This window comes from Bactrocera dorsalis, chromosome 1 (genome assembly GCF_023373825.1).
Source record: "Bactrocera dorsalis isolate Fly_Bdor chromosome 1, ASM2337382v1, whole genome shotgun sequence".
Taxonomy (NCBI): Eukaryota; Metazoa; Arthropoda; class Insecta; order Diptera; family Tephritidae; genus Bactrocera; species Bactrocera dorsalis.
The window spans coordinates 17098864-17126729 of record NC_064303.1 but is presented as its reverse complement, the minus strand read 5'-3'; the positions used below and the strand labels follow the sequence as shown (position 1 = coordinate 17126729).

Genomic DNA, 27866 nt, shown 5'->3' with positions numbered 1-27866 from the left:
GATAAGCGCGCTGATAACACAATGAAGTAATGAAGAACAAAAACAATAACGCACAACAACGACAATCGGCATATTGTTGTTGTAACGTGAAAAAGCTTTTTTTGCGCTTTTACTAAAGCTTTTCAAGAATAATATAAACCATAAAGTCTGGCATATAAATACACATATGATTGAATATGGCGCTTTTTTGTTTTAACTCAGCAGTATCCTACATATGCGTGTCTGTTATCACCCCACTTGGCTATGTATGCGCGTATATATGAATATGCGTGTGTTTGTGTGCATGTTACGAACACTTTCGTGCCGCCACCTGCGCTTGGGCGCGTGTATATTCACACTTGTACACCTACAATTAGCTTAGCTGAAGTAAAAAATTTACTTTTCAGTTGCGTTTTAGTATTTGTTACAGTTAAAACGGTGAAAAGGCGCGGAAAAGTGCTCATTAAATTTATGAAAAAAAACCATATATTTTATAATATATAGAGCGTGGATAGTTGGCGAAACTTTTAGTATTTGTATTTTAAAGTGAAATAGCGTGAGTAAAGAGAGGAAGCGTCTCACTGCTGCAGCGTGTGCTAAATGTGACAAGATATTGTTAATTTTTTTTTTTTAACGGAAATTGAAGCAGATAAGGTGATAAAGACAAATAGAAAAAATGTTCACTAAATAATATGCTGAATTCATCATGAATCGTTTATAATAATTAATAGAAAAAATTAAATATATGTATATCGTCACCTAAAATGCAAAACAAGGTATCTTCAAAAAAATCGAGATTGAGTTTTTTATTGTTTACGGTTTTCTACATCATATTATATATGTCATAAAATATTTTCAACTTACGCTGTCAGATATAACCAATATATAACTACTTTATAACCAATATATAACCACTTTATAACCAATATATAACCACTTTATAACCAGTATATAACCACTTTATAACCAATATATAACCATTTTATAACCAATATATAACCATTTTATAACCAAAACTCAATTCTTTTTTTAATCTGAGTGGTTTCTATTACATCGTTTTTCTTTCGCCAGGCAACTTATGAAAAGTGACGTTACATTAGTTTGCATTTTAGCTGACGATATGTCCTATAGACTTGCAGCGAGTGCACTTAACCTATTATATACCCTTAAAATGCCTCTAAATGCAAGAAATATAAACGATTAAACATTTATTGTGATTTGCTTCAGACTTTTATATAAAGTACTTAAAAAACCATACATTTTACCAACCAACTACAGTGTAATAAATTTGTATAAAATACAGCAAAATTATTATCTTTAAGAGACACGCCCGGGAATTTTGAAATCAATTTCTTCGCAGATATTAGATCACTATAGCTGTCATAAAAACTGAACAATCAGAATCAGAATCATACCCTTGCCTAAGGCAGTAGTGCAAGCTACAATCTGAAAATACTAAAGAAATTATTCAGATCGGATTACCACGGCATATTCTTAGCTGTCATAAAAACTTATAGCGATATCCACAGCCGATCAAAATAATTATTTTTATAATTTTATGAAATATTTTATATCTGTGAAGAGTAAATGAAACCGAAGTTTTTTTTGTTTCTTTTAATCAACCTAACTGTCCCACTCAATTATATTGCTACTTAGTTAACTAGTTATCCAAAAATTATCAGCTTAATGCCTTACAAAAGTATTCTCAATCAATAAAATATTAAATTTTCCGTTCGTTAAACCGTTGTGCCTCTACCTAATACTGTGCCACATAACACCAAATCACACCTTGTAGCCTAGTGTACAATATTATGAAATTCAGTATACGTGTGCCCAAATTAATAATGTTTTAATTGTGTTATCTCAGAACTATAGGTCTATAATAATATTATGAAATTTGAAAGCTTTTTTGATAACAAAATATTAAAACATATTCACTGTTGCCAAAGAGAAGCTTTAGCAGCGTAAAGTTATATTATATCAATGAGTAAATATTTTAGATGTTTGAGGTAATTAAAAAAAATGTTTGTGAACTTTTTTGCTTATAGCTAGAGATAAAGATAGCGACAGTAGTTAGCACGCTACATACTTAAGATATCATTTCTGTTTCAGTTATAGTGACTTTGCATGGATTATTATGATAACAAACAATCATTCACTATAGCTGAGAGTATGGAGAGAGTTATTGAGTTTCTTCGGTAAGAAAGCATATAAAATGATTTTTTTACAAACTTTAAACAACACTAAACTCAATCTCTGTTATCAAAAAAATTAAATCGACACCATAAGCAACCAGAGTACAATATTTATAGCAAATAAGTAGGCAGCTGTTTTTTTTATTCTCTACACTCCAATGTTTATCGATTCAAAAACAGCCATCATGTTAAATACTTTTGATCGATTATCAAATCTCCAAGGTTAAACGAATCGAAGACAGTTTTTATGAGAAGTATTAAGTTATAATTATAAGAATATGTTCACATAACAAATTAATTGAAAAGTCCACGGCTTTACACATAGATAGCGCTACTAGTATTAAATCCATATGATTTCTAGTTAGGCCTAACTTTCAAAAGGCGCGCAAATAAACTTGACAGCTCTCGGCTCATTAGTTTGGGAACTTCTGGGTATGCTAAGTTTAGATGTAGTGAAATGGGCACAGAATACGGAAGACGGTGAACAACGAAAAGCGCAAAAAAGTCCATAAAATAATTTCGGAAGGAATTTATCGTGTACATAATATCATGCACGAATAGTTGGGTGCAAAATGCCTGCCGCGCGAACTCACTTTTGACCAACGATAACGACGAGGTAATGGTTCGGAGCAATGTTTAGAAATATTCAACCGCAATAAACCCGAGTTTTTGCGTCGTTATGTGACAATGGATGAAACATGACTCTATCATTTTACAACGAACTCCAATTGACAGTTATCCGAGTCTGCACGTGATAAACCCTTACCAAAGCGTGGAAAAATTCAACAGTAGGCTATTGTCTATATTTGGGATGCCCATGGAAAAATGTTTATTGACTACTTGACTTGAAAAAAGAACGACCATCAACAGGGAACTATTACATAGTATTACCGCTTGAATGGCTGGACTAAAAACCGCGCTCTCGATAACCATCAGCTATTGAGGTCTATATCCAAAAAATCAAATATTTATTGCTTGAAAATCGTCGATTGACATTAGATACATCTCCGATAACGTTGACTATCATTTTCCCTTGCTCAAACTATTCGAAAAATTGTTTTTTGTCTCAAACGCCTCAAATCTTGTTAGGTTTCTTTATCACGATAATGCAGCATGCCATATTGCATACGTGAGTTTTTTACCAAAAACTTGACTCATATCGTTCCGCATTCACCTGATTTGGCTCCCTGCGACTTCTAACTATGCAGCAAACTCAAAAGATCAATGCGTTAACGTCGTTTTGAGGAGATGAAAACCGAATCGAAGAAGGCTTTTTTAATTTTTCAATCGCAAGAACATTCTTTAGCATTTATTTTTTGAAGATTATCTCTTTCAAATGTTGGCCGCGGATACATCTCAGATGGTCCATCCACTGAGTTCAATTTTCAATGACTCGTTTGAGCATTTCAACTAGTAACTGGCGAATATCCCCCGTGATGTTTTGCACCAAGGCCTGAATCGAAGCAGCATTGTCCGCATAGACTTTGGATTTTATATGTATACCCCCATATAAAAAGTCTAAGGGTACAATATCACACGATTTTGGTGACCAATCGACCGGCCCAAAAGGTTCTCTCAATAAATCTACTGATTGATGCGACGTATGGGAAGTGGCGCCGTCTTGTTGAAACTAAATATTTCCGAGATCATGAGCTTCAATTTCAGGCATCAAACAGTCGATTATCATAGCGCGATGACGGTCGCCATTGACGGTTACGTTTTCACACGCACCATTTTTGAAGAAATATGGACCAATGGTTCCAATGGCCCACAAACCACACCAAATCATTATTTTTTCTGAATGAAATGGCAGCTCTTGAATTTCTTCAGGTTGTTCTTTGTCTCAAATGCGGCAGATTTGCTTGTTTACGTATCCATTAAGCCAGAAATGGTTCTCATCGCTAAACAAAATTTGGCTCGAAAACGTCGAATCATCTTGGAACTTTTCAAGAGATCAGAGCAAGGCTTGGGTAGGTCGAGCGGCTATATTTGTAGGCTTTCAACTCAAGATCTCGACTTAAAATGCGCTACGTCGTTCCAAACCTCAGTCCGAGTTGCTGCGAACAGTATTGAATCAACTCGCCAAGGGCTTCATGTACATTGTCGGTTACGACTGCTATATTTTCTTCACTGCGTGCTGAACGTAATCTATTTAGTAAAAATAGCATGACAGCTTGACAGGACTCACGCGTTATCTGCCAGAAAAAGGCTATTGAAAAAAGTACCTATAATGGAGTTATCCGTTATTGAAAAATGGTTCTCTTATTTGGTGTTAGAGTATGTGTTACAATATAATATATAAAAAACTGACCACAGCATTATTTTTTAGTATTTTTTTACCGTTAATTTAAGAGAATTTTGTTGAAAAAAGCAAACCTCCTTTATTATTTCACAACAAAGAATATTTTATTGTCAACTTTAAGTATAAATACCGGCTTTATGATCTATATATGTATTATATAATATTTAAATTTTTTAACATAGTAGCTTCAGTTCATGTTGACAGCTGTTCACACAAGGGAGTGACAAGTAAATAAAGAAAACACCAGCTTATGAATTAATTTATTTCAAGTCCCATATACTGGTATATATAGATGTTTATAAATTTATTTGTATGCAAACCGCAAACTATTTTCATTGAATATGTAAAGAGGCTCTTTATTTCAGAGACTACAGTGACAGTCAATGTATTATTTATAGTGAATCGCAATGTAAAAAATAAGCGGTTTGTAATTAGTTCAATAATTGTATTTCTAAAAATTTTGTTTAGTCGTTCGACTATCAAATTGAAAATATTTCAACTTTAATTAATTGCTTAGATACTCATCAATAATTTTATATTGCACTTTAGTAAGCATGGAATAGAATTTCGAAGAAGTATATTCAACCGAACTCTCTTCCAAGAAGACATCTTATCACACCCGATTCAGCTGTTGCTTTAGAAAATCCTTGCCATAAGCCAACTAAACCGTAAATTCCACGAAACCCCTGGGATCTCTAGAAAAAAAAATTCACGGTTAATGTCTTATTTTTTTGTAGCACATACATATATAGTACTAGAGGACCCGTCCACGCTTCACTGTGGCTGATCTATATGATTTCTATTAGTTGGATTATAACTATTGGTGGATAGCTCTTTTCCATGAGTTATAACATTTTTGTGAAGCAACTTTTGTTAGTTTACAAAAAAATGGATCTTAAAGCATTTCGTGTGTTAATAAAGCATTTGGCTTTTTGGGGAAAATACTGTTGAATTTGGGCTCAGGGAAATCCATCGTTGAAAAGATATTTGCTAACCTGGACGATGCCCTAAAGAGGCGAAAGCTCTGTGCAAAGTAGGTGCCTCGCAAGTTCATAATCTAACAAAAACAGCGCATAACTGATTCTGAGAAGTGTTTGAGTGCTCTTTAATCGGAATAAAACCGAATTTTTGCGTCGGTGTGTGACTATAGATACATAGCTCAATTGATATGATGGACTCCTACTGGAGTCCAATTGACAGTCATTTTAGTGGACTGCACATGAGGAACCGGTTCTCAGGCGTAGAAAGACGAAAAAGTGCGCTGGAAAGGTTACATCAGTCTTTTGGAATGCACGTGGTATACTCGTAATACATATTCAACGACTGATTACTGAGCCAGTGATAATCTATTTCACTGCGTATTTGGTTGCAGTTCTTTTTTACTATTCTTATGCCGGAATTACATGTGCAGAATTCTGCATGCAGAAAAAAAATTTGTACTGATTTGACAGTTCAAATTCTGCACCTCAATGCAGATCTGCACGGCATGTGAAATTTGAATTTCTCTGCGCAGAGGCAGTGCTGACAACATTCAAATAATTAATTTTTGAGCAAAGTCCGGCAACATTTTAAATTGCGCTCAGCTGTTAAGTAAAAATTAACAAAAGAAATAAAAAATGAAAGAAAAACTGATTGAGTTTGTAAGAGAAAACCGGTCTCTTATTGTTGCAATCTTTTTTTTCTTTCCACTTCCATTTTAAAATTTTTAAATTTCAATTTCAATTTCAATTTCAATTATTTATTGCAATCAGCTGATTGTCAAAATTTACTGCACATGTGTTTTGGCTGGAAAAAATAGTGCAGATCTGCATGCAGAATATCTGCACATGTAATTCCGGCATTAAGCACTGAAAATGGGAGGCCATGCTTAAATAACAGCTGATTTTTGTTTTGAATTTGCTTTGAATTTTCAGCGACATCTTTCGTAGCGTAGGGCAAGTGTCCGTTCGTTTGCACTCAATATCAGCTTATATTTTTCCTTCAGTTCCCATAGGTGCTCCGACTCGCTAGTGATAAAATTTGGGGTTCTTTTGTTGTTTTCATCAATTTTTGATATAATTTTGCTCCCAAATTTATGTATTGTCTGTTATAATTTAAATATTTCAAACATATTTTTATGAATGACATTTGTAAAACATATGTTGCCCATAACGTTGCCATATATCATAATAAAACTTTATAGAAATTAAGCATTGACTGTGTAACGCAAACGACTATTCAGTTGGCAACAATACTTAGCTAAGATTTTATTTAGGCACAACTTATGTATGGACTGTGAAACCGGGCATTAGCCATACAAAATTCTACATATACATAAATGCAACTAAATGAAATTTTTTTTTACAGGAAATACATGCAGAAATCAGCTCTGCGATTTCCTAAATTCCTCTGAAATCTCCCAAATTCGAGGAAGATTTACGGGAAAAGAGTGGCAGCATTGCTTATTTGTCTGACCATACATACATATGTATGTACATAACTTTATTTATTTCACGGATTGTATGTGATTTTTCCTTAAATTTAGAATATTGGAAGTCATAGATTCGTATAACTTTACCACAAATAATATAAACTTCAAACAACGCATTTTCATTTAATGTTTTTAGCAAGTGGCAGCTTTTGTTATGACAGCCTAAATCCATGAAAATTTCGAAAGAAATGTAGCGCCATCTACTGTAACATACCGCACTTAGCGCCACCAACTGGTGGATAGCTCTTTGCTAATAATAAACAAATAATTTGCAATAAATAAATAATGCGACTATAAGGAGAGTTATAAACTATCCTATCTTTCAAGTTGGACCAAACTGCACACAGTGTTAAAAATTTCATTAAAATCGGTTCAGTAGTTTAGGAGTCCATCGAAAACAAACAATGTGACACGTGATTTTTATATATTAAGATGTATACATATATGCTCCAACTTTTTAATTACACCTTAGACAATTATATCACATCACAAACACCTGTGATAAGGCATTAACAATATGTTATCGCAAAAGCTGTGTGAGAGAACATACCCTACTGTAAAATATAAACTCATGTCTAGCACAGAGCAGTCACGAGTGAGAGAGGAACGTAGAGAGATACATAGAAGGCGGGAGAAATGGAAATAGAGATAGTTGATTGGATAGAGAATAATAAAGTCTAGTTTGCTATAAATTGCTATCAGAACAATTTTATTGAATTAAATTCATTCATATTTTATTACCTTTCTTTGTTCTTAGCCAATTACTATACATAAAATAATCGATTATTATTAGCACAAAAGAGAAAAGAACTATGAGTTTGATTCGATTTCTTACAAATGAAAATAGACCGCCAATGTTTCCTATTTTTAGCTTGTTTACATACCCATTGAGGGAGAAATGGATCTCATCTCTGAAGAAAATTTCTCTCGAAAAGGTCGGATCATCTTGAAACTTTTCAAGAGCCCATAGAGCGAAGCGGTGAGGCTTGAGAAGGTCGAGCGGCTTGAGCTCTTGTACAAGCTGTATTTTGTACGCTTTCAATTTAAGATCTAAAAGTAAAATGAGCCATGTGATGTGTCAAAAAAAGGCTATTGAAGAAAGTACCTTTCTCTCTTAACTTTCAAATAATCATCTATTCAAGTCTAAAATGATAATATTCTCTAAAAACATTAATAAAGTTTTAGTTAAGACTCCAGCTTTGGATCTTTTTGTACTCTATATTCTGTATGTGACATCGAAAAGGAGGCCCGTCATGCTTAGCGAACATAACTTCGCCATTTCTTACTCTCAACTTTTTTCTTTTTCTTCTTGTTTTTCTTGAAACGCAAACTTCGGCAGTTCCGTCTATTCTTCGCGAAGTTACACCAGTTGTGTTTCCCAAGTGCATACAGGTTTCTATGCACTTGGTCCTACCATTAGATGCTTGGACGCCCTTGCTTCCGTTGCCCACCCAAGGGTCTCAAATCGGAGGAGCTTTTCCCTGGACAATAGTCTTACATGCGTTCGACATAGCCTACGCGGCTTACCAGCTTCGGAGTGCAGCTTTCTTCAGAGAAGTGACCATCCACTCAGATGGCAAAGCGGCGATACTAGCTCTGAAATCATTAACAGTGTATCAAGGCTGGTCAAGGAGTGCCTAACCTCGGCGGGATGGGTGCCAGGCTGCAGCGGAATTGCAGCAAACTGTAAAGTTGATGGTCTAGCAAGATAAGGCACCCTAAAACCACTATCGACGAAATGGGAGTGGATTGGTGCTACTGTATCCTCTTGTATTCTACTACTATATGGACTGAATAGATGGGCTTCGCGGAAGCTTAGTCCACTCTGGGCCACCTTCGGAAAATGCGCTGTCGCAAAAGCCTTTTAACCCACGATCGATCGCAAGAGAGTGATATCTTTGGCACAATTGCCTACAGATCCCAAAGACAAGGTCCTTCACTATTTCAAATTTTTGTTCGAGTCTGTGAGTGAGGACTGCAGATACTTTGACTTGTTCTCGTGCGCAGATGACCAACTGCTTTAGCTACTTTTTCTAGGCTGTAAAAGTCTGCGATGACGCCGCTATTATTAAGGCTATGATATCATTATCATCTGCGTAACCCAGTAGCATTGTTCTTGTAAAGTTGATGGGTATCCATCCGTTTGTTGAAGGTCTTCTGCACTATCTCTAAATAAGTTTTTTTCTCTCTTTCTTTCTTTTCTATTTATCTACAAAACAATAGAAGTTTAACGACCACTTTTTCGATTTCCCAATGATTTTGTAATAAAAGTTTTTCCCTCTCTTCTTTATTTTTTATTTTTGTTTACGATGATTACAAGTACACCGCTGATAGCTGAAAATATTCCCGGTGTATACGATTGGCTAAATAATAACCATTTCATGGTTTGCCAACTTAACTGGACGGGCTTTTTGCATGTTCATTAACCGTTATCTTATAATTGAACTATATACCTGTGTATACATATGTACAGATATTTCAGGGGATTTCATTTTATTAGCGATAAAGTACTCTTTTATTATTTATAGCATACATACATGAGAGTCTCTTGAGCTTGTGGGACAAATGTTCCTTTTTAGCACGCAATTCGTCAATAATTTCCGCCAGCTGTGTCCAATATGCCATGTCATATTCTTGTACATATTAGGCTAACATATGACGAATCCTAATTTTGCGTTTGAAACTCCATTCCAAAACTATTGTTATATCACTAAGTGCATACCACATGTCTCTATGAATCCACTTTTTCAAATTTCAAAGTTAATGAAGAAGATGTACCTGCTTTTCTTATTTGATTGATAGTAGTTACAAAGGGATTTATTCGATTAAGAATAAACAAGCAGGCAATCACTAAAATTACACTGAGAATTTAGACTATTTTTTCTGATTCCTGAATGAAAAGCAAATGTATAGTGGCAACGGAGGCTCAGATATAGATTCTGGTGCAGTGAAACATTAGGCTCCTTTCCTCCTCCTAAGGAATGAAAATATATTAGAGTATTTTCAAGTTTCTCTTCGATGCAAATAAGATTAAATTGATAGGGTGGAAGAAGTCTAAAAATTAGGGATTCTTTAATTCCTTGTTATTTAGTTTAACCTTACAGGAAACGAGAAAAAACCTTAACTTCACAGATGCAATTCTAATAACATAAAAGGGTATGAAAAAATATTTATTTTGATAGGTCAGTTTGAATACCAGCTTTATGCTATAGTGGTCTGATCTGAAATAAGTATTTGAAGCAATCTTGGTGCATTGCAATGAATGTGCTCCAAATATCTTGAAGATATGTTATCTCTTTATTAAATATCTCATGATCAAATAAAAAAACAGAACCTGGTTTTGAACAGTCAGTTTGTACGGCAGCTATTTCCTAAAGTGATCTGGTATTGGCATTTACGACAAATAAATAGCTTCTTGGGGGAACGTGTGTAGAATTTCAGAATGATACGAGTATATGGAAAACTGAGTGACCAGTTCGCGTATGTACAGAAATGTTGACGAACAGACCGGAGTAATGGAGCTAAATCGACTCAACTAGTCAGGTTGATCTCTTAGATATAAACTTAAAGAGTCTTCGACGTTTCCTGCTGTGAGTTAAAAACTTCGGAGCAAATAGCTTAGGGCACAAAATTATTAAAATTACTTCAGTCTATTGACTTTTGATCTCCACTTTCATTAAGCTAACCAACTATGTCCACATGCGAGAACTTAGCTATGGTTACTGAACTTAATTTTTCATGGGTTATTAAGACAACTCAAGACAACTCGAAGTTAGGCAACCAAATATAGCAAAGATTTGCCTAGAATAGTTATTGAAGAGATTCAAACAAAAAGCTTCAAATTATTAAATGTCTCTACAAACACAAAAAAAGTGGTGGAGGGTGATTCCCAAAATGTCTCATAAAGCATATTCTCCTGTCACGACCACAGTTTTTGATTGTGCAGAATGACACTTAAAAATGTTGGTCTCTACATTATTGAAGACTTCAAAAGGGTCTCTCATGAAGTTAAATTTTAAGCTATACGGGGAAAACAAAAGTTAAACTACAAGTATTTGTGCCTTCTATTATACCACTACCAATATACTTACATATTGGTCTCAACTCATGACGTTGGGGTTATCTATAATAAGATTTAGGCAATCTGATCGTAGTATACATAAATAAAAGTACCACCCGAATCTATGTAAATACCCTTCGTTGCAAGTGATTCAGGGTGTCATAAAACCAGGTGTTCATTCTGACTCACTCCAATAAGTGATTAAATATATCTAACGCATTAGAAACAAAAACAACGAAGTATATGATAATTTATAGAACGTATCAGGTGTGTTAGTACCGCAAGGCCAGCGTTCAAATGAGTAACAAAATTTAAAATTAAAATTTTTTTTTGAGAGGAGTTGCCAACTGTTTAAGAAAATGTAAAGCACTCAATGTGTTATGATATACAATTTATTACATTAGTGGTGTCCAAAGTATGGAGGTTAAAAAAAATTTAAAAAAATATTTTTAAGAAGAGTTGCCAACTTTTTAAAAATTTAATATTTGCTATATTGTTATGAGAAACAAATTAATGCAAAGGGAATGCAAATTGAAATGTTTTTAGAGAATTTGAAATTTAAATTATCTTTAGCAAGGGTTGCCAACTATGTATTTAAAAATTTGAAGATCTTTGATTCGTCATGAAAAACAATTTACTGCAACATAAGTATAGAACTGAGATGGGTTTAAGAAAAATTAATATAAAAAATATTTTTGAGCAGAGTTGCCAACTTTTTCAGAAAATTTAATGCAATCAAAGTAGTATGATGGAGAATTTATTATATTATAGCTGTCAAAGGTATAGAGATTTAAAGCAAAATTAAAAATTAAATGAGAAGAGTTGCCAACTTTTTAAAAATTTAAAATTTTTTATATTAGTATGAGAAACAAATTTATGCAAAGGTTATTGAAATTATTTCAGAAAACTTGATGTTTAAATTATTTTTCTACAAGGGTTGCCAACTCTTTATAAATTTTTATATATTTTTATTGGTATGAAACGCAATTACAATATGAGTAGAACTGAGGCGGTTTAAAAAAAAATTAGTATTAAATTTTAAATATTTTTTAAATATGTAAAAAAATTAATATTACATTTTTTTTAATGAGTTGCCAAATGTTTAGGAAAATTTAATGAATTACGCATGCAATGATAAACAATTTAAGAAAACTTAAAGTTAAGATTAAAAAAAAATAGAAAATATTTTAATGTGAAAAGGGTTGCCAACTGTTGAAAATTACAGTATAATCAAAATTATAGGAAAATCTACTTATTAAAATATGATTATCAAAATGAAAAGTTTTAAGAGACCATAAAAATAAAAAAAATTAAAAGGGTTGCCACCTGTGAATTTTTTTTATTTAAATAAATTTGAGGAATAAATGAAATATTGATAATAAACTAGTTAGGAACAAGTTCCCAACAACACAATTTAATAAAAAAAAACAATATTTTATTTATTTAAATTTTATTGTGAAATCGAATATACTTTAATTTTTTATTTAGACCAAAAAACAGTATAATCATCGAAATATTCATTTTAAAGCATTGAAAATGTCTCCATTATGGGTTTTTCTTTTTCATGGGTGCGTTTTTTTATGTGGCGGGTCCCACACCCAGCGCAGAAACCTGCGAAGGAAATGTTTCGCCTTCTCACTTTAGCTCGCCTTCAAACGGATGTTCTTAGGCTACCCAAAGGATACTTAGTCAAAGACCGAAAGTCGTGAGCTACTTGAGCCATATGTAAAAGATTCGTTTCTGGCCACTCCCAAGTGAATGGCGATCAGAGAACTTTCGTCACTTACGTGAACTTCTACACATGACTCCATCCTCCGCATTGAAATTTTGTTTGAGAAATACTCTCATTTAGAATTCTCCAATTAAGTATGAATCAAAGTTGAATACAGTAAATTTTTATTAGAGAGAGAATGTATAGCTTGCATATACATGTATTCTCTCCATAATAATTAATATAAATATATACCAGATTGTGTGCGATTTAATGATTTTTATCGATTTCCGTGCTTTAAATGTATTAACAGTTGTTACACAGTTGACTGTGCCCACCTGCCATGCTCCTGAATAATTAAATAGCCAATTGCGGTTCATTTTGCTTTCATTTCAAATCCATTTGGCTTCAACCGTTCGTGGGAGGATTTTTTAATATTTACCTTATTTCACAACGATTCGAACTCATATGTGTAGGTGTAGATAAGTTTAATTTTCTTTATTGGTCGTTTGGCATGATTTTTTTATTTAAACAATTTAGGTCAACCATCAGAAGTGACTGCGCACACGGATAATAGGACTGTGTTTTCAAAGCTAGTTAAAGAATGCCAAACCCGGCTACGTATATCAATGGTATCAAGTCACTTTTTGATAAATTAAATATAGTGCCAGCTCACAGCTGAATCGCAGGTAACTGCGAAGCTGACGATAATTCACATAGAAGAGGTACAGGTGCTCACACTCTCTTCATACGTTCTAGTTCTGTTTCACGGGAAAGCTCCCAATGCTTGGGTATCATTAGTTTTTGCGCTATCACAAACCCAAACGTTGAACACAAGAGTTCTAGTGAAGTCCGAAAGTTGCGTTGGTATCATGTCACTTTCATCACTTTCATCCTAATTATACTATCTCATCGAATTCCCCTTGGAGCTGACACTTTCAGGCTGGGCTAAGCTGGTAGAAATAATATAATAAAATGTCTAAGCAGATTGTATTGACTTTAAGACGCTTTGTCGACATAGAAGATCTGACTAGAGAAGTAATGTTTTATGGCTTAGCTCTTGCGGTTTCTATCTCTTCAAACAACAAGTTCTTCTCACAACGAATATGTGCTCCTGAAAGGAGACTATTTTCAGACTACTGTGTAGACAATGGCATTAGCTCTTATGGATACTTAAACTTCAAAACTATAGGAAAGTTTTCCTTACAGAGTTGATAGGAGACTATTTTCAGACTACTGTGTAGACTTTTCGGTAGGCTTGTAATACATTATTAACAGAGAAACCTATCTAGAGATTTATTTTATGAAAAGTATACATAGTATTAGAAGCAATTCGAAGCCCGATTCATGTATGGTATTTTCTTTTTCCTCAAATGCTGTCGTTTTTCTACGATTTCGTCATTCAGACGTTCCGACAGCGCTACATATTAGTCGCTGTTGATGATCTCTCCTCATTCAAGGTTGTCAATAAATATTATTCCCAAAATATGAACGCCAATCCTTGCCTACCAAACTGCAGATTTTTTCCACGCTTTGGAGCGGGTTCAGCGTGTATGTATGTGTCAAAGGAATGGAATTTTTCTTAAGCCTGTTGATATTTCACAACAGTTAGAAATATTATTTCGAACATTTTAGTAATGATTAATACTATCTAACGGTTTACAATGGCTATAGTTGTTTAGTTTAGTACCTGTGGCATTTTACCACCATTGTTAGTTCTGCGAAGTCTTCATAAATATAATTTTTTTTTATTATTTACATGCAATATTTACAGAATGCAATTTTATGACACCATACTATCTAATCGACCAACTGATAATCAGTCTATAAATCCTTGACCACATGAACAACACTGAAAAAATGCCAAAACAATTGCAACCATGGCAATAAACCGTTAAATGATACCACAGATAGTAATGATAGCTATGGATAGATTCAAAAATTCACTACATGTTGTCGCAGAACCAAAATCACACCTGTGAAAGTAGGAGTGAGAGCGCTGCAGTGAAAGAGTGAGAGCGCCAGGCAATGTAAGAGTGACAGCTGTGCTTGTACAGTGGTGCAGGATAGTAGCTATCATTATTGATTGCAGATATTGAGCGTTTATAAAATGTATTCTTACCATTGAACTACGATAAGTATTTATGGCAAATAAATTACTTTTGCTTTGTTTGAAGATTATAAAAAATTGTTTGTATATAGATTGATAAGCGAAATTCGACTTAAATGAACTTCAGCGAAATGATGTGTTGTTAGTATTTGATAATAAGTCGTGCAAGTTGAATAAACGAAATTTAGCACACGCGTCAGCACAAAAGCGACGAAATAAAGACGAATAATAAAACATAATTTCAAATTTATAAAAAAAAGTTTCTTTTAATATATTTTAGTTAAAGAAAAGTTGCAGTATAACACGGCAAAATGTCATTACTGACGGGTAGCGCGAATACTATCAAGTATGTGCTCTTTGCATTCAATTTGATATTTATGGTAAGTGCGAAAAAAAAATTAAAATTAAAAAAAAAAATAATTAAAAAATTAAGAGCTCATCATTTCATTTTTTTCTTAATTGATTTATTATTATTAAAAGAAATTTTTGATTTATTAAATTTGACTTTGTTCGATTCAATTAAATTTGATTTTAATTTAATTTAATTAATTTAATTTAATTTAATTTTATTTTATTTTATTTAATTTTATTTTATTTTATTTTATTTTATTTTATTTTATTTTATTTTATTTTATTTAATTTAATTTACTTTAATTAATTCAATTTAATTATTTAATTTAATTTAATTTAATTTGACTTTATTTATTTAAATATATTTATTTTTATTTTTTTTTTATTTAATTTTATTCTCTTTAATTTAATTTAATTATAATTTAATTATAATTTAAATTTTTTATTTAATTTCTTTAGCTTAATCTAATTTTATTGTTTAATTTTATTTTATTACTGGCTTAATACACCAAAAATAAGAGCCGGCTGTAATAATTATTCATATTACTCATACGCCATGCCCTACATCCCGATCTCGCATGTGTATATCCCCTACGACCTTTACTAGTTGAAGGCTCTTTCTGTTAATCTTTATAACGGTTTAGTAATTTTTCAAACAAGATTCTTATAGACTAGCCATTAAAGTTTAATGACTCATACGAGTTGGCCCTCAAAGCATATTTCGTCATAGAAAAAAAGCATAAATCAAATTATGTTGTTGCATATGTGCCCAATTTGTTGTTTTGGGTAAAGTCCACAAAATGGTGTTTATGCTTGCAAGCAGGTGTGAAGTAACATATACGATTTAATGGTTTCAAGAATTAATCAGTTTATCGTTGTATATATATATATGTTTGCATGTTCACTTGATAGCTTATCACATTGGCTCCTATCAGGAATAAAAAAGGCTAAGTCAGCATTATTGAATACGAGATAAAATATTGCCAACTAAACTGCAAGCAGTAAATATTATTGGCAAAGGCTTATTTGTTTGTTTTTTAGCTAGCTAACTGTGATTTTTAATAATGAACGCCAAGTTTTATATTCAAATGAAAAATGAAAAATTGTGTTGTATAAAATGTTAGTAGATTTTTGGGTAGTTTTACGATGTATATGAATTTGAAAATATTCTAGGGTTGCTACCACAAAAAAAAAAACAATATTTTAATTAAAAAGAATTATTAATAAAGCTATATTTTATAAATTCTTTACATATCAGAATTTCTAGATAAAAAAAAAAATTTAATTTGTATGAAACACTTAGGGTTGCCACCTCAAAAAGAAAATTTTTATTTAAATTTTACAAATTCTTTCAATTAATAAATATCAGAACTGTAAGTGAATTGTAAAAAACATATTTATACTATTTTATGGCGTAGGGTTGCCACTACAAAAATTATTTTTATATAAAATTTAATGAATTTTTTCGATTATTAATATCAGAATTTCTAAGTGCGTTGGAACGATTTTAATACGTAGGGTTGCCACCACATTTTTTTTTAATTTGAATTTCGTGATTGCTTTTGATTCATAAAAATGTGAGTTTCTAAGTAAATTACAAGAAGAGTATATAAAAATAAATATCACGTAGAGTTGCCACACACCAAAAAAAATATTTGAATTAAAATATGAATTAGTTCGATTCCTATAAATCTGAATTTCTACTAGTTTACTATAAAAGAACGTTTAAAAATATTTTTTATCAAGTAGAGTTGCCAATCAAAAAAAAATATATTTAAAAAATTAAATTAACAAATATCAGAACTTCTAAATATATTAATAATAAATATGTTTTAGAATTTTAAGACGTAAGCTTGCCATCACAAATTGATGATATAAAAATAATTATCAAGTAGAGTTACCACATGACAAAGAAATTATTTGAATTAAAATGTTAAGAATTAGTTCAATTGCTATTAATCTGAATTTCTAACTTAACTATGAAAGAACGTGTAAAAAATATATTTTATAAAGTACGGTTGCCAAACCAAAAAAAAATTATACTTAAATTTTATGAGTCCTCTCGACTGATAAATATCAGAATTTCTAATTGCATTAAAATAAATATGTGCTAAAAATGCGCAGGGTTGCCACGAAAAAAAAATTATTTTCAGTAAAAAATTATTACGATTGATGAATATCAGCATTTTCAAGTAATATAGTATATGTATGAACTATTTTAACATGTAGGGTTGCCATAGTAAAAATTTATGAAAAGTATTCTAACGGGTTGCCAAAAAGAAGTAGATTTATACACATTTTATGTATTCTATTAACTAATAAATATAAAAAATAAATTTGTGTCAAAACTTATACGTAACAGAAAAAATTATTTTAGTTTAATTTCTATAATATTAACTAATAAATATCAGAATTTAAAATGTGAAATAAATGTGTGGAAAAATTATTTCAAAGCATAGAGCTGCCACCACAAAAATAATTTTATATTAATTTTACGATTTTTTTCGATTTTAGCATCAACATTTTTTATTTCAAAGTGAAACGAGCCTTAATAAGAGAGTATATCACTAAAATCTCTACAAGAATAAGTTTTAATTTTTACGCTATATTAAATTATTCAAATCCATTAAAGATCCAAGTAAAATAAGCAAAAATTCCGATTTTTTATAAGGGATATAAAAAAAAAAATTTTTTTTTGTCCCACCCTAATACATATACATTAGGGTGATTCAAAAAAAATTTTTTGTTTTTTTTGATTTGTACTCGGAAAAATGGGTTCCTAGACACCTCTAAGAAAGCCTCTCCAAATATGAGTTTTTAATTGTAACGGGAAGGTCCTCCGCCTAACGGTTTTCTATTTTTTCTTATTATCAGATAGAAAAATTTATATCTCGCTTCCAACTACTTGAAAAAATATGTATATTGTTAATTAGGTTTTGTAGGAAATTGAATGCTCTAAAATATGGTCTCTCATGATTTTTTCGTAAACTCAACCGTTTAAAAGATATTAACAGTTAAAGTTTGATTATTTTTGGTACAATTTTTTATTTCTTATTAATTTTATAACTCAATGAAAAAAAATTATTATGAATAGGTTTTTGGAGAGGCTTTCTTAGAGGTGTCTAGGAACTTATTTTTAAGAGTACCAACCGAAAAACCGAAACCGAAAAATTTTTTTTTTTTTTTTTGATCCACCCTAATATGCATTGATGTTTGACGATGAATATCTCGTAAACGCTTAACTTAATCGAAAAATCATTGCAGACCATTTTTATAGAGCAGTAAATTTCCTACAAAACCATGTGTTTCATCATTCATAATAATTTTTTTTCATTGAGTTATAAAATTAATAAGAAATAAAGAATTTTTCCAAAAATAGTCAAATTTCAACCGTTAATATCTTTTAAACGGTTAGGTTTACGAAAAAATCATAAGAGACCATATTTTAGAGCATTCAATTTCCTACAAAACCTAATTAACAATATACATATTTTTTCAAGTAGTTGGAAGCGAGATATAAATTTTTCTATCTGATAATAAGAAAAAATAGAAAACCGTTAGGCGGAGGACCTTCCCGTTACAATTAAAAACTCATATTTGGAGAGGCTTTCTTAGAGGTGTCTAGGAACCCATTTTTCCGAGTACCAATTAAAAAAAAACAAAAAAAAAATTTTTTGAATCACCCTAATATACATATTATAAATACTTTCACTCTACTTCTTTTCAGATCACTGGCATCATATTGATTGCTGTCGGTATTGGTGTAGCGGCCGTTTTCAATGGTTATGCCACAGTGCTTGCCACTAATTTCTTCTCAATACCGACTTTCCTGATCGTCATTGGCGTCTTCGTCATATTCATTTCATTCTTCGGCTGTTGGGGTGCACTTAAAGAGAACTATCTCCTAACGCTGATATTCGCCATTTTGCTCGGCTTCATCTTCATACTTGAATTGGCAGCGGGCATTAGTGGTTATGTCTTGCGTTCCGATGCGGAAACCCTAATCAAAAATAGTCTAGATGGTGCACTTCAAGAATATAATTCAACAAATGAGAATAATCCTTACACAATTATTTGGGATTATGTGCAAACTAATGTAAATATTTTCTCTACTTTACTGTACAAATGAAGCAATTAAAAATGTAATTTATGTACTATGTATAATTTCAGTTCGATTGCTGTGGTGTGGAGAGCTACAAGGACTGGACGCAATTCGATGGCAATTTGCCGCTTTCATGCTGTGACATTCCCGTTGGCACCGTTGGCTCATACAATTGTTCTAACGCCGCGGAAAACACCAGGCGTCATGAGAATGGTTGCTTGTCGACATTTTCGAATTTCATAGAAGCGCATGCCGTTAGCTTGGGCGCTTGTGGCATTGTGTTGGCCATCATTCAGGTTAGTTGTTGCGTGGCACACATTAACAATAGAATGATTATAAATTATAATATTTATAACCCAAAAAATTTTAAATTAATTGTTTACATTTTATATTGCAGTTCTTCGGCGTCTTGTTCGCTTGCTATATCGCACGCGAGATAAAAATCCGTAATGGCATAACCGGTATCTTGGGATGAATTCGTCAAATCGACAGCTGCATAGTGTTAATCCACTACGCTAAGTGTTAAAATAGTGATGTCTTACCTAAACTAATTTTGTTTATAAATTAACCATTTCATATACGCATATACTATATAGCGCTTATGTATTTAAGTAAACTTGCATTTTGCTTTGCCTTAAGTTGTTGGCTAAAGAAATGTATTTGGTATTCTCTTAAAAAAAGCCTCAAAATTACACCAAAAAAATTTATGGTTTTATTTACTAGAAGATACAAAACCTCGGAGGCATGGAGCTAAGTGCTGGACATCAGCCTGAGTAACGAACTCAGGCCGGACTGATCTCACAGTGGAGGGTGTTATCAGAACCTTCAATGTCGGATCACAGGATCATGACATTCGAGCAACTCTCCACTAAACGTATTCCTAAAATTACCAATTGGGCCACAAATCGGGATGCGTTAGAGTTAAATGTTAATGGGAAGGGGAAGCTGGACAGAGGCGCAACTGCTCTAGGACTGGAGAGCAGGTTGGTTGCTCTCAATCAGGCCATCATAAGGGCATATCACTGCAGCTGTCCCCGAAAGACGATCACCAAAGAACACAACTGCTCTGTCAAGTAGACTCTCTGTACTCAGGTCAAAGATAAGCCCTTAAACAAAGCCAAACGCACGACTTGGAGGAGTGCATATGCAACCTATCTACTTATAACAAGGAGATTGAGTCTGTTAAACAGCAGAATTTCAGAAATTTCTTCGAAAATATCTCCTCTCTAGCTCTGGCTAAAGGTAAGACTGTCACAGTAAAAGCCATTGGGAGCTATACGACGCGGAAGAGATAGCTTCGACACTTCTGTGCTCGCATTTCCCAGAGACAATGTTCACTGCGGACTCAGTCAGGTGGGCTACGGCTTCGTTCGGGGGAGGACGGTACCTTTCCAGCAATTTTTCAAGAGCGAGAGCAGCCTCGCCTTGTATATTCCTGAACCATGCAAAGCCGCAAAGGTGATATTTATACCGAATTTATATCGAATATAGGAATTAAGACCAATTAGTCTAACTTCCTTCTTACTAACGAGTACGTAACATATCGTGTAATACGAAATATGGTTGAAGGCGCTGAAAACGGCACACTTCGCGCGAATCAGTATGTTTACAGAGCAGGCAGATCGACCAATACTGCTATGTAACAGCTAACCTTGGAGATACAGAGTTCGCTGGAAAAGAGTAAACGGTAATGTTATGCGTATTCTTAGCTGTCGAAGGTGCTTTTGATAACACGTCTCACAGCAAGAGCACTGGAGAAATAATCAGATCGTAACCAAGTGCAACATATTGTTATTGGCTCGATACCCTAAACACGGCGAGTATCCTAATTTTTCGGCCTCCGTTGAAACTATATCGTCCTAAAGACTAAAAAAAAAGAGTTTTTTTTCGCACAATAGTCTTCTTTTGGCTCGATATACTAAACCAAGCGAAGATCGTACCTGTTTGAGTCGTCCTTTCATCGAAATCTTCAAACTAAGCTTTAGTGACGGCGATAATCCAAGTTCGAAAACAAAAAGAAGTTGCAAAGATATAGAAGATACGGTGAATAAATTATTACGTGCATTTCATCAATTTGACTGTGGCTACAACGGAAGTTTGAGCTAATGCGCTATCATGAAGAAGAGCACTTAATTGCCCAATAATTTAAGATACTAGAGCCCTGTGCACGTTTCCCCTTGCTACAGGTAGTCCATGTAGAAAACGTATGGTGCATTCTAAAAAACGGTGAGAATCACCTTTTCGACAAATAGCCAGTCGTCGTATGATTTGAAGCAGAATATCAGTGTGAAATACGCTCCCTCGACTATTTTTTATAACACAAGTAATTATAGTAGTGCTTCTGGTTAAGTAGTTACAGGGCTATACCCAATTCCTGCTCTCGCGTCCTCGTCGCGCACTCTGGAAACGTGAAAAAGATTCGGTAGCCAACTCTCGTATAGCCTGGGATCACGACTAAAAGAGAGGAACCTTCAGCGTAGCCACTCCGACATATTCGGTTTAAGGGTTCGGCGAAGTCTAAATGCAGGTTCTGTTCACCAGAGGTTCGGCTGTGAGCGGGCGTCGGTCTTGAAACAAGCGCCTCGTTTTATAAACCCTGTAAAGAAAGTATCGGAAATTTATAAATAAAACGAAAATTTCTCAATCATCATCCGAATTTATTTTATCGCCTTCGCTACTTCCAATCGTCAAAACATTTTTTATAGGCACTTTCCGAGAAGGCTCCAGCTCTGCTGTCGAATTTGTTTTGATGTCTTCAATTGAGTCGAAACGTATTCCCCACACATAGAGCACAGAGAAGCCTCTCCAAATGGATTTAGGCTGATCGATTTCGCATATATGGTCTTATCGAGTGTACTGTGTGAAAGACTGAAGCCCACCGTCAACAAACTGTGGTGTGGTTTTAGACCTGGAAAATCTGCTATCAACCAGATTTTCACCATGTACCAAATCTTGAAAAAGGCGCGTGAAGGAAAAATCTACACACACCACTTCGTCAATTCTAAAGCCGCTTTCGACAGCACGAAAAAGAACTGTCTCTATGCCACTATGTCTGAACTTATTATCCCTGCAAAACTAATACGGCTGTCTAAGCCGACGTTGAGCAACACCAAAAGCTATGTCAGGATCGGGAAATACCTCTCCGAGCCATACGGTGTCAAGCGAGGGTTTTTGACTAGGAGAATCCCTATCGTGTAACTTCAATCTATAGCTGTAAAAAATAATACGAGCTGCAAGCTATAATATATAATATTCTATAAGAGTTTACAGCTGCTGGTGTACGCCGATGATGATCATTAGCCTCAACAACCGCGACGTTAGCTTTGTCTGAGTTCTGCTTTCTCCATACTGCATAAGGAAGCGAAACAAATGGGTATGGTAGACAAGACGAAAAACTCCTGTCATCAAACAAACCGCCAACACATTCGCGACTTGGCTCGCACGCCACTGTTGATAATCATAACTTTGAAGTTTGAGATAATTTCATCTATCTTGGAATAAGCATCGACATCAACAACAATGTCGGTCTTGAAATTTAACACAAAATTACTCAATCAGGTGCTGCTTTGGACTGAGTAGACTATTTTAACCGAAATAAAGTCCTCTGTCGACGAACAAAGACCAAAAATTACAAGTCTGTTATGATTCCCGCCCTTTCATATAGTACGGAAACATGAACAATGACATCATCTGATGAATCAGTTTTAGAAGTGTTCGAAAGAATGGTTTTGAGAAAGAATTATGTCTGGTTGGAAGAGAAGACTCCAGCTTTGAATGTTTTCGATTCAGTAACCGCCGGTGGAAGTAGAAGAAGAGGAACACGTCTCCTCCATTATAGAGGTCAGCAGGAGAATCATTTGGCTGCACTTTGTATCTCGAATTGGCGCCAAATAGCGAAAAAAAGAAACGACTGGCGCGCTGTTGTTAACGCGGCTATAACCACGTTTGCGGTGTCTTTGTCAGTAAAGAAGAACTTCCTCCTTTACGCCTTTGGATAGCGTTTAGACAGCTGGAAAGTGGTTTCATGATTGCGTTTGTTGTCCGCATTTAACAACATTCTCAGTAATCTTCAATTGACAGTCCACACGAGTTCGTTATCGTCGGTGAGGTTGTAAAAAAAAAAACCAGCTTGACGATATTGAACCCCGTTAAACCTATTTTTTAGGACTACTATTGAAGGATAAGGGTCTACATATACTGCATTCACTAACTCCTTGATTTGACTGATCAATTTCTGTTTCAAAAACAAGAAACGAATTAGTCATGATACAATTAAGTACGTTCAACTTTAACTCTTGAAAAGTAGCAACTTTGAACCCAGAATCGAACAATCTCTAACCATGAAAAAAAAGAAAGAAAAATAGTATTTTTTATTCCTAGCAGCTTAATATAAAATATATTGTTTAAACTGGTTAAAACATCGAGAGCATCTCCCCCGCAGAGCACTGTGGTTTTAATACCTATAATCTAGGAAACCGGTTTATGCCTTTCCCGTACCGGTATGTATTTATTTAAGTATTTAAAGTGAAAAAAATTAACTATCTTGTTAATTGCTAATTAAAATTACTGCTAACAGTTGTACACGTGATGTAACATATATATATATATACTATAAGTAGCTTGCGGGTAAATCTATAAATATTGATATGCAGCAGCCGAATGAATATTCAAGTAGGCGCATCAGTTAACTGAATACAAACGGAGGCAAGTTAAGTATTCGAAACTGGCGCAAATTGAACACGAAAACGGCAAAAGCTACAGTTGAGCATTTAAGAGCGTATATAAAGCATTTTAAATGAATACATATGTACTTATTACAATAATGCATATGTACTTACTTACATATGTATTCAGATGATGATGTGTTCACAATTTGACTTACGCTTAAGCACTTGGCTATATGATTTACATTGCTACAACTTCATACAGTGCGTAAAAAAAGCTTAAACACAAGTAATTATATATTTAAATGAGTTGTCTAGCACAACTTGAGTTCATAAGAAATCTATAAACGATATACTACAGGTATACTTTAGTCTAAATCTTGAAGCTAGTAATGCTCAAGAGGCTTATTGCTATTTTAATATGTTAACTTTAGAGACCCAAGTCAACTCCTTTGAAAAAAGACAAGAAACAACATACGAACATTTTTTTAATTTTTTTGTCCTTTTTTACTTAATATTTCAGCGCTTATTTGAGCAAGCTCTGCATTGGAATACCGGAAAACGCTGAAATTCTCACACACAAACAATGAGGCTATATATCGTTGGAAATACCTTTTCAATGTCTTATTGAATATGACTGGTCACAAGATAGAAAACTCTACCACAAAGACTAATCTTCTTTATAGCTTATAACACGCTTTGCAGGTTAGAATAGGTTATACTGGCCAGGGATCAGCTGGAGTGATAAACGTTTAGATGTAAGCCGTGTGATATCCACTAGTTGGAATGCCGAACAATTAAGTTCGTTTCCTGGCCACCAGTCCAGAGCTGTATGGAAGCTCAACTGGTAGTCGTTTCGGCTACGAGGTCTGATCGGATACTTAATGCTGGTGCCATGGTGCGCAGGAGCCCTTCATAGAATGGTGCTGTTACGACGTGGCCGGACTATAAAGAGACGAGAGTTAGATGTAATGATTTATTCGGCATAGAAAAAGGTGGTTAGATTCATGTGGCGGCTCATAGAAAGCAGTACACATATTTAGTATATCAGGATCAATTATGGATAGGTAAGAGTTTAACCCGCCTCACTCTAGATTCACGAGGCAATTCAAGCTCTTCGTCTGCAATGGGTAGTAGTTTGACCGCCAATACTCGTACATTATTCATAGGGAGAAGCCGATGAAGATATTATTGGCTTTACTATTAATGGTGTTGAGAGCGAGTCTGAAATTAGTTGTGTCTGCAGTTCGAGGCATAAGCGCTTGATGATCCACTGAGGTGGCTCCGAGGTTACTGCAGGGATCTTTTCGCATTTTTCTTCGAAAGCATTCCTTTAGAAACTATCTGAAAAGAAGTGCATTGTATTCGGCAACCTGATGTAGGCAGGGGTTAATAAGCAAATGTTCAGGAGATTTCCTGTTGTTGTACAGAGTGCAGTGTTCTGGAACGTCTGATGCTCCTTCGTCTGCGTTTCATTACATCCAGGTGGGGATGCATAGTCATTAACCATCAGTCCGATTTTCTTATAGATTACTAACGTAATTTAGACATAACCTTTCTTTATCTTTTCCTTACGTGCTGTCGGCTAGCGACTTGAGGATTTTATTTCGCCTCTGTACTTCCACAGTAGTCACGGTCGAATGCGGAATGAAGGAACACAGGCTGTCGAGTGTAAATATTAGCAATTTAACAGCTACGGTACCGTATTTAATGCGGCCAAAGACTGTTATTTCGGCGATCTAACCCAGTTTGGACCGGTGAGTTTTACGCATTTTACTAGAGCTATGAAGATCGTAAAATTTAATTTAAACTCATTATTTTCACAACACACTGTAGTTAATCATAAACAATATAAGCCAGAATGCTCAGCAACTCGTTAATAGCACAGGTATTGCAAAATCTTATCATATCAGCAATGCTTATCGCGATAACAAAATATTCTAGACACACACACCTCGCCGCCACGTTTTCATATCCGGCACGTCGCTCTCATTCGCTCTCTTTACCGTATATTTTGTAACTTTTGCAGGCAAATTGTTAGGTGAAAAATTTGTTATCAACTAAGCAAATAAAGGAAACCGATAAGGCGCTAAATGACAAGAACAGCAACGACTCGCTATAACAATTGCGAGTGCAACTACAATAAAAACATATTGCGCCATAAAGCAAATATAACAACAGCAACAAGAAAACTTGTCTTATTATCTATAACTACTTACATATTTACATATATGTATCTAAGTACATGTGTGAAGTTACTATTGTAACAACGAAATCGAAGGTGCTCGTCCAGTGATCGGAGCGCAAGCAGGACAGTGTGTGAGGAAAGTGCTGTGTTTTGAGTATAAGTGCGTACTCGAAAAGTAAAGGGTGGTGCTAAAGCTTGTTTAGTTTTTTTTCATGTGAAGTTGATAACGCAAGAAACTAGAGTTATAGCATCGGATCAAAATTGACCCGGACTGACACAAATACTAGAGTAATACCATCGAATCAAATTTGACCCGGACTGACACAATTATTTATAATCGCCTTCAAAATAGGCACGCTAACGCTTAATACAATTTTCAATACATTTCTTCAGGCCTCGGCTTGGATGGCCTTCAAAGCTTTCAGCGAATTTTAGATACATTTTTTCAGTGTCATTCTCTAGATTGCTGAACAATTTCAAAACGTATTCATAAACCCGAATTTCGTCACCATTATTAATGCATTAGATCACTGTACGGTCCTTAGCTACGTCGTCAAGCATCTTTTTACGATCTCTACTTGAAGTCGCTTTTCAAATCACTTATGTTGTTTAGTAGTAATCTGGCATTGACACGCTTCATATACATCAACCAAAATGTGTTGAGTTGATTTCGTAAGAGATGTTGGGATCATCTGCTATCTCGCTGTGGACAACACAATGATTTTGAAACATTGTTTCTTTAATTGTTTCATTGTTATCGGTATGAACAGAAATTGATAGACGACTCGAGTGACACTTCACGAACTTCACTGAATTCTTTGTGCCTCTCAAAACTTGAGAGTCTTTCCAAAAGACTTCTGGAAATTATTACAATTCCGTAGTTGTGATTCCTTTGGAAGCACATAATTTCGAGTGAACTCATTATTGATTTTCAATCAGTGTACCAATGGAGATATGGAGCCATATTTGGGAGCGGACGGATTTGGGAGCGGACGGAAACGATTCTTTTACATATGGCACAAGCAGATCACAACCTCCGGTCTTATACCAAGTATTCTCTGGGTAGCCCAAAAACATCTGTTTGAAGGCGAGCTAAAGAGAGAGGCAAAGCATTCCTCGACAAGGTTGTCCGCTGAGTTTGGGACCCGCCGATTAAAAAACTCCCCCAATGTAAAAAACAGAAGAGCCTCGGATGTGAGACCTCCGTTTTGATGAAGACCACTGCCAACGTATTAAGGGTTTTTATTTAAGAACATGTACCTGAAATGTCAGGTCCCTTGATTCGGAAGGTGCCGCTTCCAAGCTGGTTGATCAAGAAGTGCGATGGATGGGACAAGAACTAGGGCGAGTAGGTCTTTGCGGCATTTACTACAGTGACCATATAAAGAAGCGCAAACTCAGCGTGAGATTGGTGGTTAGAAAGAGACTACGCGAATCCTAACATTCACCCCGGTGAATGAACGTCTAGCCGAAATCCGCATTAAAGTGAAGTTCTTCAACATATCGCAGATTTGCGCCCACGCCCTGACGGAAGAGAAGGGCCATGTGACCAAAGATGTTTTCTATGAGCGCTTGGAGCGCACCTATGGAAGCTGCCCCCTCCGGATATACCTGTAGTACTGTGTAGATACCAGAATAGGAAAATTCATCAAGCTACTAGGCTGTCTCCGGATCGTAAAGCCACCAACCAGATCGATCATGTTGTCAGATCTGAAGACACCACTCAAGTGTTTT

At 34.4% G+C, this 27866-nt stretch overlaps 1 protein-coding gene across 4 annotated transcripts; it reads left to right on the top strand.

Moving 5' to 3' along the window:
- The first annotated feature begins 379 nt into the window (after window positions 1-379).
- LOC105222034 (CD63 antigen) lies at window positions 380-19940 on the top strand. 4 transcript variants are annotated; one of them, XM_011199203.3, is made up of 5 exons: window positions 380-535; window positions 15108-15207; window positions 18906-19274; window positions 19349-19576; window positions 19678-19940. In XM_011199203.3, exons 2-5 carry the CDS (start codon window positions 15139-15141, stop codon window positions 19753-19755), a joined length of 744 nt encoding a protein of 247 aa, XP_011197505.2. In that variant the 5' UTR covers window positions 380-535; window positions 15108-15138; the 3' UTR covers window positions 19756-19940. The 4 variants fall into 4 exon arrangements, with proteins under 4 accessions (XP_011197505.2, XP_019844457.2, XP_049308034.1 ...); XM_019988898.3 differs by having other exon boundaries at window positions 471-489; XM_049452077.1 differs by having other exon boundaries at window positions 528-633.
- Window positions 19941-27866: the final 7926 nt, after the last annotated feature.